General features: G+C 40.8%; 1 protein-coding gene across 13 annotated transcripts in view; it reads right to left on the bottom strand.

Moving 5' to 3' along the window:
* Window positions 1-17,235, bottom strand: part of ANK3 (ankyrin 3) — a 332,140-nt gene that overhangs the window by 32,316 nt on the left and 282,589 nt on the right. For 9 of the 13 annotated variants that reach the window (XM_045842401.1, XM_045842392.1, XM_045842393.1 and 6 more), the window contains 8 exons: window positions 16,789-16,996; window positions 16,203-16,299; window positions 15,406-15,634; window positions 14,633-14,758; window positions 13,739-13,861; window positions 13,277-13,303; window positions 12,140-12,221; window positions 308-8,119 (listed from right to left, as the gene is read on the bottom strand). In XM_045842401.1, coding sequence (XP_045698357.1) covers window positions 308-8,119; window positions 12,140-12,221; window positions 13,277-13,303; window positions 13,739-13,861; window positions 14,633-14,758; window positions 15,406-15,634; window positions 16,203-16,299; window positions 16,789-16,996 — 8,704 coding nt within the window. The remainder of the gene's footprint in view (window positions 1-307; window positions 8,120-12,139; window positions 12,222-13,276; window positions 13,304-13,738; window positions 13,862-14,632; window positions 14,759-15,405; window positions 15,635-16,202; window positions 16,300-16,788; window positions 16,997-17,235) is intronic. The other 4 variants (XM_045842399.1, XM_045842398.1, XM_045842396.1 and 1 more) reach the window with 1 other exon arrangement.

The following is a 17,235-nucleotide window of genomic DNA, read 5'->3' as shown; positions in this document are numbered from 1 at the left end:
TTGACAGAATCATATCCATTAGCACATTAAAATAAAAGAGTTGCTCATCGTGAATGACACCAATGATCTTCAGCATGCTTCCCTAGCTGTCTACAGTGTAGCCAGGTTAAAAGGAAGAAAGAGGAGTATATAGACAGCACATACAGATGACAATGACAGAATGAGAAACTACGATTAAGTCACTCCACAGGCAATCACGACAGTTCATGCACTAGGGTCTACGAGTTGGAAAGTGTTTACAAACTATGCTCGTTCTCCAGGATGTGAGCAAAGAGCGCTCGAGAAACCTGACTGCCTTCATTCTCACCAGTCCTCCTACTGCTCCTTTTCTCACTGCCGGCCTTTTCACTCTTTGATTTTAAAGGTGCTGCCTCTGTTTTCTTATCTCTAGCAGACTTCGTGGTAACTGAAGGCTGGCCACCCCGGGAACTCTCGGACAACGATGCGTTTCTTGAGGTACTGTCTTCCTCATCCGACAACTCGGACTGCATCTTTTTTTCTTCTTCAGAGAGGCGGTCCACAAGCTTTAGGGTCTCACCACTAATTCCCTTAAAATATTCAATGGAATGTTTACATACTTCCTTAAGCTGACTTTTCCTGACTTTAACTGTGGTGGTGGTAGTGGTGGTGGTAGTAGTGGTGGTGGTGGTATTGGTGGTGGTGACACAGGTGGATCTTACCTTTATTGGCAACTTGGATGGAAGATGTTTGGCCTTGTCTTTCTCTGGCTGCCCTTGCTTTTGTGGGGTGCATGCCTTTCTAACTGAAACTATGGTATCCCTGTGTGTGTTTTTTACTGGAATCCTGGACTTTACATCTATACATGATGAAGTGAGGGTTTTGGTTTTCTCAGATTGACTAACCTGCTTCATTTTACTCACTTTAATGTTTGACATATGATTTGGTGGGAAGATAGCTTTTGATGAAGTGGCCTTTATGGGAAGTTTGGATTTGCGCCTAATCCCTATTGATTCCTTTGTCTTTTGCTGCTCTCCAAGAACTTTCTGCTTATCTCTTATGCAGTGTCCCTGCAGCACCCCTGTCTTTTTTCCTGATGAGCTTTTCACGGGATTAGCTTTCTCTGTGGTACAAGTGGGTGCAGCATGTTCTGTCAGCACTACGTTACTTGTAATGTTATCTGTCTGTACAGTGGAAGAATCCAAATTGTTGTTGTTATTAAAGTTATCTTTTTGAAAATCATGTTTTTCTTGGGGCCTAGTGCCCACGTGGCTATCGGCTGAATTGGACATCACTGTTATAGGTTCATTTTCTAATCCCTGACAACTGGTCATCACAGCTTCTATCTTATCTGTGACTTCTCCAGGGCCTTCTTTCTTCATGGTCATGGTGGACGCAGAAATTCCCATTTTTATAGGCGTGCGCGACTTGGGGTCAGCTTTCAAGGTGTTAGTGGCTGCTGCTGCTGCTTTCTCCAGGGAGCCAGAGCTGGGCGTGCCTTCCTGACACTCTCCGCTGGTTGGGATGCTGGGGTTAGGGTCGACTGGAGGTGCCTCTACATTTCTCTCTAGATTGGTTTCTACAGTGGTGTCCCCTGACTGTGGCTGTGGTGTGGCAGTGACCATACTTTCATCCCCTTCCCCCTGGTCCCCTGACTTCCCTTCAGGAGTATGCTCACCAATCTGGAAAAATTGGAGCCTCTCTTCAACAAAATCCCTCTTGCTCATGTCAATTGCACCACTGCGAGTCATCTCAAACATTTTTCCTTCATGAAATGGGAAGGGGTTAGGCTCACTAGTTGGGGTACTTTCATCAGTTGGCGTTCTGGCTGGCGTTGTATCAGGGGTTGTTGCTGGAGAGCGGTCTTCCACAGCCAGGCCAAATGGCTTAGTCTCATCTTCCCGTGATTTACCATCAAAAATTTCATCATCCCCTCGGTTACTAGACCAAGGGTCAAAATCTAGACCTTTGGTTGCTACTGTTTTAAAAGGAGTGGCAAATTCTTCATCCACTTTGTAACTGAAGTAAGTATCAGGAAACACTGATCTATCAGGATGTCTGCCTTCTAGTGTGAAAAACTGGGCCCCTGACTTCTGGTCAGTCTTAATAGGAGTCTTTTCCAATGAAGGACTTTTAGAAGGTGGTTTGTCTTCATCAGGCCCCACCCTTCCCTCCTCCTCAATAACTTCCAGTTTACTTTGGCTAAAGGAGCGGTCAGCTGGCTTGGGAAGGCCGTCTGTGTTCCAGACATCTTTCTTAATTTCCATGGTTTGACTCGGGAGTTTAGAATCACTCTCTGTCAAGCCGTCATCTTCATCCTGCAGGTCGTAGCCATCAAGAGAGTCGATCTCTGTGGCATCTGTATCATGAGAAAACTCTGCCGTGGTAGCAATGGAACACTCGGTGATGGACTGGTCATTGTTCCCATTCTGGGCAGTTTCATTCTGAGGCGAATCAAGGCCAAGGCCAAATTCATTATCTTTTCCAGATCCATTAGTTTCTGATTCTTTCTGGTTGGAAGCCTTTTCAGCCGAAGCTTTGGATTTTGTCATTTCTTTCTGTTCATTGTCTGCTTCCTTTAACTTGAAGGTATATTTTTTCACTGGAACCGGCTGATAAATAGATTCGTCATCGCTCGAATCACTGACGTCTGCCCCAGGAGGAACGGGTGAAGGCGGCTGCACTCTGATGACTGGTTCAGCCAGCTGGTATCTGTCATGCTCGTCTTGCAGACTGACTTCAGTCATGCCGACCTCTCTTTCAGGGAGATAATGGTTCTTATCTGACTCAATCTGGTCTGCATCCAGCGGCGGAGGAGGGGGAAACTCAATATAGGCAACTCTGTTAGTTTTGGGTCTTTGGTTAGAGTCTTTGCTCACATGGGTAGGCATTTCATGTGCGACTGCCATTTCCTCCACCGCAGTCTGCTTTAAGGAGGACGACTTGCCTTGCTCTTCCTCCTCCGACTCCTCAGAAACTTCGGGAATGGGGCTAGGTTTACCTGGTATATAAGCTATGAGTGAGTCTGGTGTCTTAGATGTAAATTCATAACTCACTTCCTCTGAACTGGGGGTTTCTGGGGTTAAAGGGCTTTTTCCAGAGCTGTCTAGAAAGGAAACTTGCTCTAGAGTATCATCTTCTGGACTACCTTGGGGAGAAGGAGGTTGCTTTTGCTGTCTAGTTGTATAAAAGGTCCCCCTGGTCTCTTGTATTGTTTTACATTCCTGACTTACGATTTTTTTTACACTTCCTTGCTGTATCTCTTTTTCATATTGCTTCCCCACCTGTACAAAGCTGACATAAACAGGTAAAGTTTTTATCTCTTTCCCTCCCTCTGTCTGCGCTAGTGGCGCAACTTTTTCCAATCCATCCATGGGACTGTGGTCAAATACTTCACTAGAGGGAGATTCCTTTCCTGGGCTAAAGTCTAAAGAATCAGGAGATTTGGAGGGGGAGGTTTCGGTTTCATCGAGAGGCGAGCATAAGCCTATATAACTCTGATGCTTGGAAACTTTGCTGATTTCCGAATAGGTAACTTTTTCATCTTCCTGAGAATTCAAGTGCTGTATCTCAGCTGTCTCTCTACTCAGACTTGCTTGGGGTGACGTCTGCAATAGTTCTTGTTTTGGAAATGGCGGCTGCTCACGAGAACCATCCGGGATATTCGGAGACGGCACTCTCCGTCCCTCGGCCGCTCTGACTGGGATGTGCGACACGGCTGAGCCCTCCCCGCTCCTGGAGGGCTGCTCGGGGGATCCTCCAGGACGGTCCCCTTCTTTCACAACATATTCCCTATACAAGACTTTTTTGGAGGGAGATTTTACAGTCATTTCCTTAATTTCTGAGAGAGAGCCATTTGTTAACAATTTGTGTTCTCTCTCAGTCACAGACAGAAATTCACTCCTCTGATCAACACTTTTACTCTCAGGGTGACCAATGTGATTCTCTCTTACATCATGAACAAGTACATGCGAAAGTTTTTCTTTCTGAGACTTATGGTTAGCAGCTCCAGAACTTTCCCATGTTCTAAAAACCTTTTTGTCCCATGGTCCCTTAGTTGCTAACTCTGAGGTTACATGACATGCCAAGTCTTTAGCCTGTTGCTCAGAAAAATGGTCAGGCATTGCTTTACTTGACATTTCAGTTCTCTGTTTTTTCACCTCATCAGAGCCAGAATCATTTACAACAATTTCATTGCTTTGCTCATGCTCATCTTTAGCTTTTAATACCATAAAATCTTTTTGCACAGACACACTTTCATCTGAGAGGTTTATGGCCTTCTGCTGCTTTTCTCTAGCAAACACTTGGTAGACGGGTAGCTTGCTCTCCTGGATTTTTTTAACTGGGATTCTGGATTGGCCATCTGGCTTTTTGTCCTCTTGAGACATGTCCTTACTTTTGGCCTGTGCACCTTGTTCAAATTTTAATCTAATGGAACTGAGTTTTGATTGTTTGAGCTGAAACCCAGACTGGGGCCCATCTGGCGCTTTGCTCTGTGAAACACTTCCTTTGGCTTCCTCTGTGGACTTGCTGTCCTCAGCCTGTTGGGAAAGAACCTTCTTCTCCGGGCTGCTGGGCAGACTGGATGCTTTCCTCTCATCGGCTCTGGGGAGGCCTTGTCCATCGCGGCCATGCTGCCTTGACTTAACCCACTCGTCATTGGACGCCAACAGTTCTGTCAACAGTACTTTCTCAGGGCTGCTACTGGTTGAGCTTTGTGAAGAGTGTTCTTTGCCATTCCTAGGGCGTGCCTTTTTCTCTGGGGACTGCAGTTCATCATTTAGCTTTTCGGTTTTGTCACGAAAAAACTGTGACACTTCAGTCAGTTTTTCTTCAGCTTCCTTCACAGTCCTGTCCACCCTATCTTCATATATCAACTTCTCTCTACCTCTGTCTAATCTGTCCTCAGTAAAGCGCATCCACATGGCATGTTTTGGACTACTAACATCGCCAGAGTAGTGCAACACTGTCACTTTATCAAAATGCTCATCTTTAGACACTTTACCTACACCATTTTCAGACACATCTTTATAGATTTTGGAGAGAATTTCTTTTTTGGGGGCAGTGACTACTTTTTCTCTGGACCGCTTATCAGACCCCTGTAACTCTGAGCTAGGGGGTCCTGCATGGTCTGTGACCGATTCCTCAGTATCAGAATGAGATACATCTAGCTTTTCTGACAGAAGCATTTTCTCAGCAAACCTGTAAGACTCCCCTCTTAGTTCTGACAACTCATCGTCATGGTATTCTATTGAGTGTTGACTCAAAAGCTTCAATGTTTTATAAGAGTCATCAGATATGAGTTGAGCAGAACTAGGGCGACTATCTTCTTCTTGGGACACAGGAGTGTTTACTCTGGAAGACTCCAGATAAGAAGGCAATGACTCTTCAGCAGTTAGTTCTTCTTCTTCTTGCTGACCCTGTTCCTCTGAACAAGGAAAAGCATCGTGTTTTTCTGGCAGAAAATCTTTTAGGTTAATATCTCCCCGGGATAAGTCTTTCTGATATACATACATTTCCTTTTCTGGATGCTTTTTGGTTTCTCTAATAATGACTTCAGTGGGCTCAGCTTGGTTACCTTTTTCGATGTGGACTTCTATTATACGCTCCAGTTTGGGTTTCATTTGGTTGTCCTTCTCTGCATGCTGGGCTGAGACTTCAGCAGCAGACTTGTGAACATCTGGGGACACTGCCGACTTATGCTCAAACAGACCTGCCAGTTCTTTGGAAGGGTCCCGCCCGGACTGAAAGGCCTTCATGATGTCATGGACGGACATAGTTTCTTCAATCCTTTCGGAGCTGCCTTCACTGCCTGGCGGGGGATGATAAACCATTCTGGTGGTGGTGGTGATGTGAGTCTCTTCTTTAACACGCATGCCTTTGCTCAAAACGCGACTGTGGTCCTCTTCTTCACTACTGGCTTTCATTTGAAATGCTTTAACTTTTTCTTTAATACTAGAAGCGGTGGGTTTTGGCTCTAATTCCATAAAGGTCGGTGAAGGTTTGGGTGACACGGGTTCCTCAGGCTGGGACTGGGGAGCATCTCCGGCTGAGGGCTCGTAGCTCCTGATAACGTGAACCACTTCAGTTCTTGTTTCTGTAATGACAGGAGGGATGGGGACTTCATGAAAAAGTGGTTTAGGACCAGTGCTTTCAGCGCTCTGCGGGGCCGAAGGTGTTTTTTCACTTCTTGTTTCAAAGCCACTGTCAGACAAGGGACTTTTGTCTTGGTCGTGTTGAGAAAAGTCATCTGGAGACTCTAAGATCGTATCTGTTCCAAAAAAGGAATCAGCCATTTTACACAATTCTTTCTCAGAGGTGGAAGTCCTCATGGAGGCTGGAGGCATTTTGAGTTTGTGTTCCTGCAAAGCAATTGCTGGTTTTAAAATTCTTTTCTGTCTCTCTTCACCATCTTTCTTTGCGTCCTCAAACTTGTACTTCAAGTTTGTCAATGAACTACTCCCAATATCATTTGTTAGGTAATCAATAACTTTGGTCAAGTTATAATCCTTGTCAGAGGCAGCTTTTGCTTTCACTTGCACTCTCTCGGGCAGAGTGGGAGAATGGCTTGCTGCGGCCTGCTGTCTGGCTTCTCTTATTTCTTCTGAACTAAATTCTATCCAGTCGTCTTCGGGAGAGTGTCCTTTGTCACTCTTTGGTGATTTGGGTGGTCCTTTATTATCTACACACACATCCTTTTTAAGGATTTCACTAACTTTCACTAAATCCTCCTTTACTTTCTCAACAATTTTGAAAGGTTCTTCATCGTCAATTCTCCCTTCTCTGGGGAGTTCGGGTTGGAATGGCTTCTCCTCAGGCACATCTGTCTGTAGTATTGCAGTCATCCGCATTAGGTCCTCTTTCATTTCAGCCACGTCTTTCAGAATCTCCTGACTGGAAGATAAAGAAGATGGTGCAGACAACTTAAGGGCAGAGGGTGCAAGGAACAGAGATGACTTAACTGGAGATGAAGTTCGATTGAAATGGGGCTGGGGACGTGTCTCCGTAGTCAATGTTTTAATGGGGGACAGCAAGGCTGCTGCTGATTTTGCGAGTGAATTAGAGTCTGGAAGTTTCTTCAATGCTGGTTCTGGCAAAACATTGACTACAGAGTATACTGGCACTGTTATTATTGATGAAGTTACGGATGAGGTAGTTGCAGATATTGACGACCCAAGGGATGTATAGAGTGCACTTGCGGAAGGAGTTCTTAGAGACTGAAAAGCTGATGGTGCTGAAGAAACATATGACCTGAGTGGGGAAAATGGCATTGCTGTCGTGGTAGAAAACACTTTCTCAACTGTGTCGGTGGCTGCATTGACCACAGAGCTCACAGAGTTTGTGGCTGTAGAAATTTTTTCCTGTAATGTGGCAGTGGCTTTGCATCCATTAATTAAAGTTGAAGATGAGGGATATTTCAGAGGGGAAACAGATCCATTGACTAATGCTACCTCTGCATGTCCGGGCACCTGTTTCACGGGTGAGGAGAGAGAAGAGGCCATTGTCACTTTGGCTGATGAAATGATATCAACCGCTGATTTAGCCGGAGACACCACTGACTTTAAAGGCGAAGATATTAGTGGCGCTGCTGATGTAATAATTGACTTAAATGGCAAACTTGAGGAATACATATTAATGTTTGATTTGGGGGAGGCAGGGGGTGTCATAGTAATTGATGACCTCTCCAAAAGAGACCCTGCTGTTGTCACTGGAGAGGTTCTAGAGGAAAACGGAGAACTGGATGCCAGCCCTTTCAAAGGCGAGGCCTCCGTGACAGGGGGAGCTCTAACCAGGGTACCAGAGGAAACCTGGACATTGTATGGAGATTGTGACACCACTGTTTTTATTGGCGAAGAAATTGTCCGAAAGGATCTAATTGGAGATGCCACGTCACTAATGGATTTAACTGAAGATGTAGTTGACGCCCCTAACGTGGATTTGATTGGAGAAGGAGTCGAAACAGACCAAATTGATTTTAACGGAGAAGCTGATGGCGTATTAGAGGAAGAACTTGATAAGGAAGTGAAGCCTGACTTGGCTGGCCCGGGCACCGTGGTCGGAGCTGTTGTCCAGGACTGGTAAGGTCTTGTAGAAAAGAATGGCTTGTATGAGTAAGAGGTGGGGAGGGATCTTGTTGCTCCTGCACTCCGTTCAACTGTTTCTTAAATTTTAAAATGAAATCAAACACAAAATCAACGAAAATGGTTGAGAAACAGAGAGACCAGAGAAAAAAATTGGTCAGTAAACTTTGAAATATTACAAAAGCAAGTACAATTGTTTGCATGATTCAGAATGGAAGAAGCAAAAGGAACAACTAAGTAAAGGAGGAAAAAATTTCTATTGACATAACTAATTCGAAGGTAAAAAAACTAAATAAATAAAAAACAGAGCCATGGGAAATGAAATGAAAGACAGAAAAAGCACATCGCAACCAAATGGGCCAACAATGAAAAACAGAAAACACGAGGAGAGAATTAATGATGAAAAATAACCACAATGGAAAACGGTTCCCTTACTTCCTATTGACTTTCTCGTGTGCTGGTTCTGAAATCTCAGCAGCCGCTGTTTTGCCTGTATAGGTACACATTTACATTGTGCAACCACAAAACTCTCATTTTAGTAATTTCTAATGGTCCCTTGCCTTGAACTTTGGTGACACAGATTGCACCTATTAAGAACATGTCAATGTGTGTAGCTATACATTAAATACCTAAAGGTCTTTTTTAGAAAACCACTCAAGCCTATTTCATGCAGAATCCAAAATAACTGTTTAGTGACAGGCAACTGATGTGCAAACTGTGAAGCCACTGGATTTTAAATCTGTATCTTCCATGCACAATTCGGTTATGCTTCACACCCATAAAAAGCCAATAAGAGCAAGAAATTCTCTGAATCGGAATTAAAAAAACAAAAACAAAAACAAAGAAAAGGAATGTTTGCATTTATCTTTTCCATGCAGTATATTCCTTTTGATGAGGAAAAAAATGTCATATGAAATGATTTTAAAATGCATGTGTACATACACACACAAAAGGGGAAAAAAAAACAGAAAATATGGTTCATGGTTACCAAAAGCAAGCAAAGCAACAAAACATTTTATCATGCGCAATATATCATGGCAAACAAGCCAACGAAGTGACATAATTTTTATGCCATAGTGTGCACAGTATATAACCTTTAAAAAATACTTTCACAAGAGCATTTAGAAAGAAGAGTACACTTTTTCCATGACATGTGAAGTCTTGGTACCTTTTGAGATTTTAGGAAAATATTTAATACTGCATATTAAAAATACATCTGCTACTAAACATATCCATGTCTGGTGGTGTCTTCATTATGGATAAAAGCATACAGTTTATTTCATATTTTTTCATAATCCATTATACTTTTGATTCTCAAAAGGTATCATGGGAAAAATCTAAAAAGCACATTCATTTTTTTTAACACCCCATATTTAGGTATCTACAGTGGGATACAGTATTTTTCTGTATATATAATTATCAGTGGCAAGGTACCAATTCTGGTGCCTTCCCAGAATATTCATGGGGCTCATGGATACCTCAAACACTGGAGCGGCCATGAGACGGACCTCATGGAGACCTCTACCGCTAGGAGAGATGGATTTACTACGAGCATTCTTCTGGCAGCGGGACAAGAAACACACAAATGAGGTAAGCACGCTTGCTAGGGAAAGCAAACACACACTTAGTCCTCTCTACTTGTACAACTCTAACAAGCACACCGAGCTGGTCACAGAGATTTGGAAAGCCAGCCAAGGGCTAATGCTTATGTCAAAGTGGAGTACAGTCTCTCTCCCAGAAAGCACTGGTTCAGACAAGAGTGAAACCCGGAGTGAGAATCTGCTTCATTTTTACGCTCCTCTTCATGCTCTGTTTCTGCCATTGCTACAATCCAGTCCTTGGATTAGCAGCTACGCCTTCAAGGGTGCAGATGTTCATTCCTAGTGTACATTTAAATTCAGACATTCAGAACATACCCTTTTCTAGGCTTACATATTACTCTAAGGAAGAGTGGAGGAAACACCCATTCATTACTGCATCTAGCCATGATTCTCAATATTATGTTGCTTAACTCTGTTACAAATACCACATTGCAAATGGAAGGTTTGGGGATTCCTTCAGTTCAGTGATTTGGGCTCAGTCCAATGTCTCAAGAGAATTTATCACTGTAACTAGCAGAAACTGGCAAAGCATCTCTCCTTACCACTGAAGGCTGGCTCCATCACCCAAAAAAGTCTTCTGAACTATGTCCACTTGGCACAAAGCAGCCAACTTACTGATCAGTTACATTTTATGCTTTAATGACACATTTTGTGGTCCGCTTTATAACAAGGGCAATTTCTGGGATGTCAGGCACTGAATTACACCAGAAGTTTTTGTGGGGGTGTGGGGGTGGAAAGGATAGAGTGGTGAGGGAAAAGCTGCATTCCCTTGAAGTTCTGACACCAACTCAGGGGCCATGACATGCCCTTAGTTTTACTTTAGCCCCTTCTTACTCCTTTAATTCCTCTGTTCATCACCCTTCTGCTTGCTTTCATAAAGTAAAGTACCCTCTTTCTTCTCTCACAAGTCAGGGAAGACAAGTTACATACACCTTAATTGACACTAACCAGAAGGTAGCAACACTTTCATAAGTGGGGACAACTCAATTGACTGAGCGCATACCTGACCTTACAACTCATATTTCCCCCAAACAAATGCCTTAGGGACCAGAATCAGATGGGAGCTCACCTGTCCAGAATGCCTCTGGCCTCAGGTAGCATGGAGCCTGCCTAAAGCCTAAGGGGATTGCCTGGGAGTCCCAACCAGCCACTCAATGAGGGTCTCAGCTTGGGGACAAAACAGTTTTCCAATGAAAACTTCCATCTAGGAGATTTAGTTATTAAAAAACCATCTAGTTATACACATATATACCTTTCCTGCTTTGTAGCACAATGGGAGTTAATTTCAGCCTTTGTGTTTTGGGGGGTGCTTAGACATTTATGCTAGCGGGAGAAACTAAGATCTGGAAGAACATTCATGTGTGTTGTAGGTCTTCATTTCTCTCACGCTCCCTGTCTGGTGTCTTACTATCAAAGCTTCCCTAGTGGTCACGGGGCTGGACTCCAGCAGATTATGCTACAACCCAGAGAAAGTAGTGTTTTTTGTTGGCCCATTTTAAATGCTATGTTGGCCCACAGAAACAAGAATTCAGCAAAGGTGGGGAAAACCAAAGTTGTGGCTCTTACTGATAAACTTTCAGTTTTCCCTGAATTCAAGTCATTGTAAGTAATGGGCGATAGCTAGAAATGATTCTAACTTGAAAATAAACTTTTGTCTAAATCTTTCTCTGATGGTTCAAGTGGCACCACTACATCCATCCAACACTCTGCTGTTCTCACACTCTTCCTTCCTGCTGGTGGAGGGGTTGTCAGAGGGCTGCAGTGACCACCAGAGGTGACAGCCATGAGGGGGAGGGAAGGAGAGAGGGGCAGAGAGAAAGAATGAGTGAATACAGCCGAATGAATCCATACCTTGACACTTGCAAACCAGTTAACAACGAACCAAAACCACCACTGAGAGAAGAAAGGGGTCTCACCAGTCTAGGGAAGACTTAGAACATACTTAGTAAGGGGTGGGAGAGGGGTGGACAGACAGGGAAAGAGGAAGAAAGAAATCAGTAAATGAGTGCTACCTCAAGAAGGCAGGAAAGTAAAATCCTTTCAAAGTGGGCAGAAAAAGATTCAGGACTAAGATCTGACCTACCCATAGTAAGAAAAGTGAGACAACTAAAGTCACTTATTCTTTCTCACCCTTTCTACCATCCCAATACATAAAAACAAATATTTTCTTTTTTGAGCACAGATTTAAAGCAACATGGATTCAACACTGTCTCCTAGCATAGTTAACAATCACAGTTTTAAAAGACAATAGATGATTCTAAGTAGAAAAAAATGGTTAACAGCTTTTAAAAAACTGGTTTGAACCAGTGATCTAGGGGTGTCTGTGCCTCTTGTACAATATGTACAATATATTACTTAGATTTCACAGTTAGGTTTTCTTGCAAGCAATGTTTCTTTTGCCATTGGGTTTTCAAATGACCCTAAAATTCAGATTGTATAGAAAAAATGTCTCTTCTCATAAAAATCGACATATATTAGTAAACATGTTGGAAAACTCACTCATTCCAGGCTCATTCAAGTAGCTGTAGCGCTTACGTAAAGCTAAAGATGCAAAGCTTTGTCTTCTATCTGCTTTCTCGGTCTGAAAAAGAAAAACAAAGACTGTGTCCAACATCCTTGTGGCATTTTCATAGCTTAGAAACATTTTGTAGGATGTTATGTTGATATCTTGTTTATCCTTTTCTTCTTCTTATGCAATTTCTTCATAAAAAATGTGATTCTATAACCCCACCCCAATGTCTCAAACAAATAACCATCATTCAGCAAATATCTGAGCATCAACACAGCAGACTACAGGGAACTACAGAAAAAACATGAGCATTACAAAGACTTCTGATGCTGAACAGTAAATTTTCCCAAATTCATTTGTACCGAAAGCACATATACCACAACGAACACTCACTCTGTGTGAGTACATTCCAGGAAAAAAGGCACACAAAGTTTAGTATTCTGATTACTGCTGTTGCTTCCGTGTGTTAATGGGCATAAAGTATAGATGAGGAGATTAAAAAGAGGTTAATGGTTTTATTAGGAATAAGGCCACTGAGTCTTAAGGCTGCTTATCTATTATTATTGAGATGTGAGTGTTAAAGATCCAATTATCATCTAATATGGAGAAATATTAGGAGATAACTTGTTAGGAAAGAATTCATTCAAAGCTTAATTGAACAACTATGTCCTTAAATAACGGCCAAGATAAATTTTTAAAAATAGAATATAAAATATTTATCAATAGCCATTGAGTATATATTTTACATTATATAAAACATAGGTTAATTTGTAGAATTTCACATATCACCCATGATCTTGATTGAAAAGTTATAACACAATTGTTACTATGCGAAAATATGCACAAATGTATACTTGATACATGCCAATTACATTTTAGAATGTTTAATGAACTTTAGTTTGTCTTTTCAAATAATTATCAGGATTATGATTTTACTGAAGTACTATTATATACATATATGTGGACGAAGAGTGAACCATTCTTTAAGATAAATATACACCCTTTACTCACTTAGGCTAAAAAATATATAATACATTTCCCACACTTCAGCCCCCTGTAACTTCTTTTATACAGATTCAATTTCTATTCTATCTCTGACAGAATAAAAGCAGAAGTGTTCATATTACCTCATCATCTTGATCTGACTCTGTCTCCTTTTGGTTCCAAGATGCATTGCAGAGACAAGGAATATTATAATGGACAGCAAAAAAGAATATCAGGATATGAAAAGGACTCAGTAGGGAGCACAAAATGCAAGCTGATTTAGAAGGCACAGCAAATCAAAAGAAGCCAACAAAATATATCAAGAATGGTACATCCGCAGCAAATTAATGTGATGCTCTCTGAAAGCATAAAACTCTAGGAACTACCAGCAGAAGCAGAAGCAATAAACAGAGGACTCCATCATACAAACCATAAGAATCTGACACCACAGTAACAAGACTTAGTCAATCTACACAAAGAGACTAACTGAACTGGAGTTTCAAGAGCTTTAATCATGGTACAAAGCATTCCTTAATTGCATACCAAGGGCCCACTCCTTCAAGACCAGGGAAAGAAAGTCAATATATACCAATATTAAAAGATACCTTTTTATGTGTTGGCAGAGTGATATTTAAGTTGCAAACAGCTGTTTGAGGCAGTCCTTTTGTTGTCTTTGGTTCTTTCAGAAAAGACAGACGACCACAGGGCTCTTGGCTGGTGTCTCTAATCTAGAAGAATTTATGTAGTTAACAGTTACAGAAAGAGACTTTTCTGAGGATTCCTGTGTTTATAACAGTTAATCATGTTTGTTTTTGGAGACCTTCAAGAGGCAGGAAACGTCAGGGGAAAAGATGATGATAACAATTGCATGTCAACCAAGGGGGTCACATTTACACCCAGCGAGATTTGGAATGTCCAGTCGCTACTCTGAGCACAGGATTGCTGAGGCTGCTTGTCTGACCCCAGCTATGCATTGTAGAGTCTGGCTTACATGTATTTGCTTCCTGTCAAATAAATTCTTCTTCTCAAAGCCTCAGGACTGGCAACAATACTAACAGCTAACAATAATGACAGTCAAGTAATTGTCCTATGTCCTTCTGTCCTCTGAGAAGAAGGACGGTCTCTCCAGAAAGTCCCTGGGCTCCATCAGAAGTGAAGGTGGAATTTGAATACTGAATTTCAACTCCACGCATTACTTGATTACCAAGCATTGACTAGATCTGATGCGTTTTGTTATACTACAGTATTTGGTCTTATAAACATTTGCTTAAACATGAATGCTTATTTAGCTGTTCAAAAGGTAAAGACTCTTGAACTAGTTGCAAAGTTTTCTTAGCTGGAAAGCACACTCAGGTAGAACTAAGACAAAAACTGACCTGTTCCTATGACTTCAAGTTTGGTGGGGTATTTCAAACTGAATAAATCATTTGAATCTTTTCTTTTAATTCTCTTAAGAGCATTTTTTAAAATTCATAGAGTCTCCGTTGAAGATAATTTACCTTGATGGAAAATGGCAGTCTATTTTCTTTGAAAGCATAAAAGTTAAAAACAAGCTGTTGTCCTCCTTTGGTCAGTGGAGCCAGATTTCCATAACAATCAACATAAATAGGTTTTCCTTCCAGCACCTTTTGGAGTAAAAAGAAATGCAAAATTTAATGTTAGTTTTAGTTAAAAGAACTTTGAAATTTTAAGTTGCATAATATTGAAAGAATGATGTTTCTGTGCCACATTTGCTTCCTTATTAGGAAATTACTTCTGTGGTTCTATTCACCACAGAGGAACTCTTCTGGCTCACAGTTCAATAATTATGACTGGAAACTGTATTATGGAAACATACAAGACAGAATTATATATTTCTACTCTAGCAACTTGTAAACATGTTTGAGAAAGTATCTGATGTCAACCGCTATTTAGATAGACTTTGAAAGGCCTTTCTTTTTTTTTTTTTGACTCTTGAATACATATCTGATGGCTGGGTTTGAAAAGGGAAAATCATGGTAATGTGTGTAGACAGTGACCATGCACGTAACATATAACTCAAGTAGCTACAGGAACATGGAAACCATGGCTTAGATTCATTTGTACTACATTTTAACCAACTAAGATAAACTCAAAACACTTAAAATAATTTCAGAATGAATCTATATTGATTTTTTAAAAAAAACTAAAATCAATAATATACTTGAGAGTTACAGTGAGTGCTATTATGATCTCAAAATAAAACCCTGTATCTGGGGAACATAATTGAATAAACTTGTTCTGAACAAGGTACCTCAATATCTTTGCTTCTTGCAACTTCTTCAAAATTTTCTTGCTGCTCTAAAGTTTTGTCCACTTTGTCATCTGTCATGCAGAAACATCGCAGGGAGGATTCTACAGGATCATTCGTTTTGGCAAAAACAACAAACTTGGCCATATAAGGAACACATATTAATTCTCTGTATAGTTGTGTGGCTAACCCCACAGTTTCTAAAACTTGATGGCAGTCCGCAAGCCAAAATCTGATAAAAAACAAAACCAAACCCAAAGTATGAAAATAAAGTGATTTAAACGTCAAATCTTGAAAAAAAATTCACCATTAAAAAATTAGAGTATAAAAGGAACTAAACCAAAATGTTAACGTGCACATCCAAACACACACATGGATTTTTGCTGTTTATCAAACACAGAAAATGCTAAGAAGTTTTTTCTGTTTCTTTCCCATAAAATTCCTGTTCCTCTGGAACATATACCAGTGATAAGCCTTCCTTTCTACTCCTGTTTAAGAGTTTTTACCCTATTACTTTATTATTGGAAGGAGCAAGCATTTTATGGGAGAAAATTCCAATCAGTATTTATGAATTAAACTTGCTAAGAATTTGTACTTGGAAGAATTGTGTCCTGCACCTTATAGCTTCCTTTAAGAACTGGATTAAATGACTTATCACAGTGAATTTTACATTTGAGTCAGATTCAACTTCATCAACAAAACTGTAAAAAATAACCATACTAGTATTGAACACAACAATTTTTACTTTCCAAAAGGCAATACAACGAATTCCTTAGTCCTTTTTGGAATTATTTCCATACCTGGCTGAAACATTGGTTGTAAAAGATACACAATCCTTTATAAACGTCAAAGGAGTAGTTCCTGTGATGTCTTCCCACTGAGCAGGTGAGGTGCCCCCTACAAGGACAACAGCAGATATTTTGACTCTATTATGAGAGAAGCCCCATGTAATATTTGCATCATTATCCCATTCTTCCTGAATTGCCAGTAACCTGTGAAACTTCCACACTTTCAATTAATGATGGCATGCACAAAAGGTAGTTTATACTTTTATTGGCTTATAGTGATCTCCTTGTAAGATATTAGATTTAAAAAAAATACTTATCTGTTCATTTGGATATTAATGAATGGCTAAAATTGGGGTAACCAGTTTATAAGTGGATTTCATAAGTGCAATTTGAAGGGCCAGGATTTATTGTTTCAGAAAGGCAATATAATTATTTTATGTTTTAATTTTTAAAAAAGCAAGAACTATCCAGAAAGTTCAGAAGCAACTCCTTTGTATTGCATGAATCACTTAATTTTCTGGACTAAAAGGGTGAATGCAGCCATTACTGCAAATGCTGGCTGGCGTCAATAGCAAGTACAGCAACAATGTAACCAAACCTGTGATGCTACAGAGAAGGCGCAGATTCGGTGTGGTGTCCCCCTTGTATCCATTGGACACGCCTTCTCCTGAGGGTGGGGGCACCGGAATGGTCATTGTGATGGGTTTATGGAATTTCCTTCTTCTTGGTTCCACAGTGACAATTGGGCTAAATGTTGCTTTGTTTCCAAGGATCTTTTTCACAATTTCATCTGGAACTGGCTGAGCCTACAGATAGAAAAAGGACCATAAATGAAAGTGGACTTTTTTTTTCATCTCATTGGAAAGTTGACTTCTTTTTTGAAAGTTGACTTTTTAAGTGAGGAGGAAAACAACAAAAACACAACCGATAAATGTCTTTTTTCTTCATCCTTTCTATTTCAGGAAGGTGTAAAAAAAATAAATAAATGAACAAACAAACCAAACCAAACAAACCTCAAGCAACCTAACACTGAAAGAGGAACCAG

The sequence above is a fragment of the Phyllostomus hastatus genome, unplaced genomic scaffold, assembly GCF_019186645.2.
Source record: "Phyllostomus hastatus isolate PE091 unplaced genomic scaffold, TTU_PhHast_1.1 phas_contig_38, whole genome shotgun sequence".
Taxonomy (NCBI): Eukaryota; Metazoa; Chordata; class Mammalia; order Chiroptera; family Phyllostomidae; genus Phyllostomus; species Phyllostomus hastatus.
The sequence above is the reverse complement of the archived record's forward strand: the minus strand, read 5'-3'. Positions and strand labels throughout refer to the sequence as shown.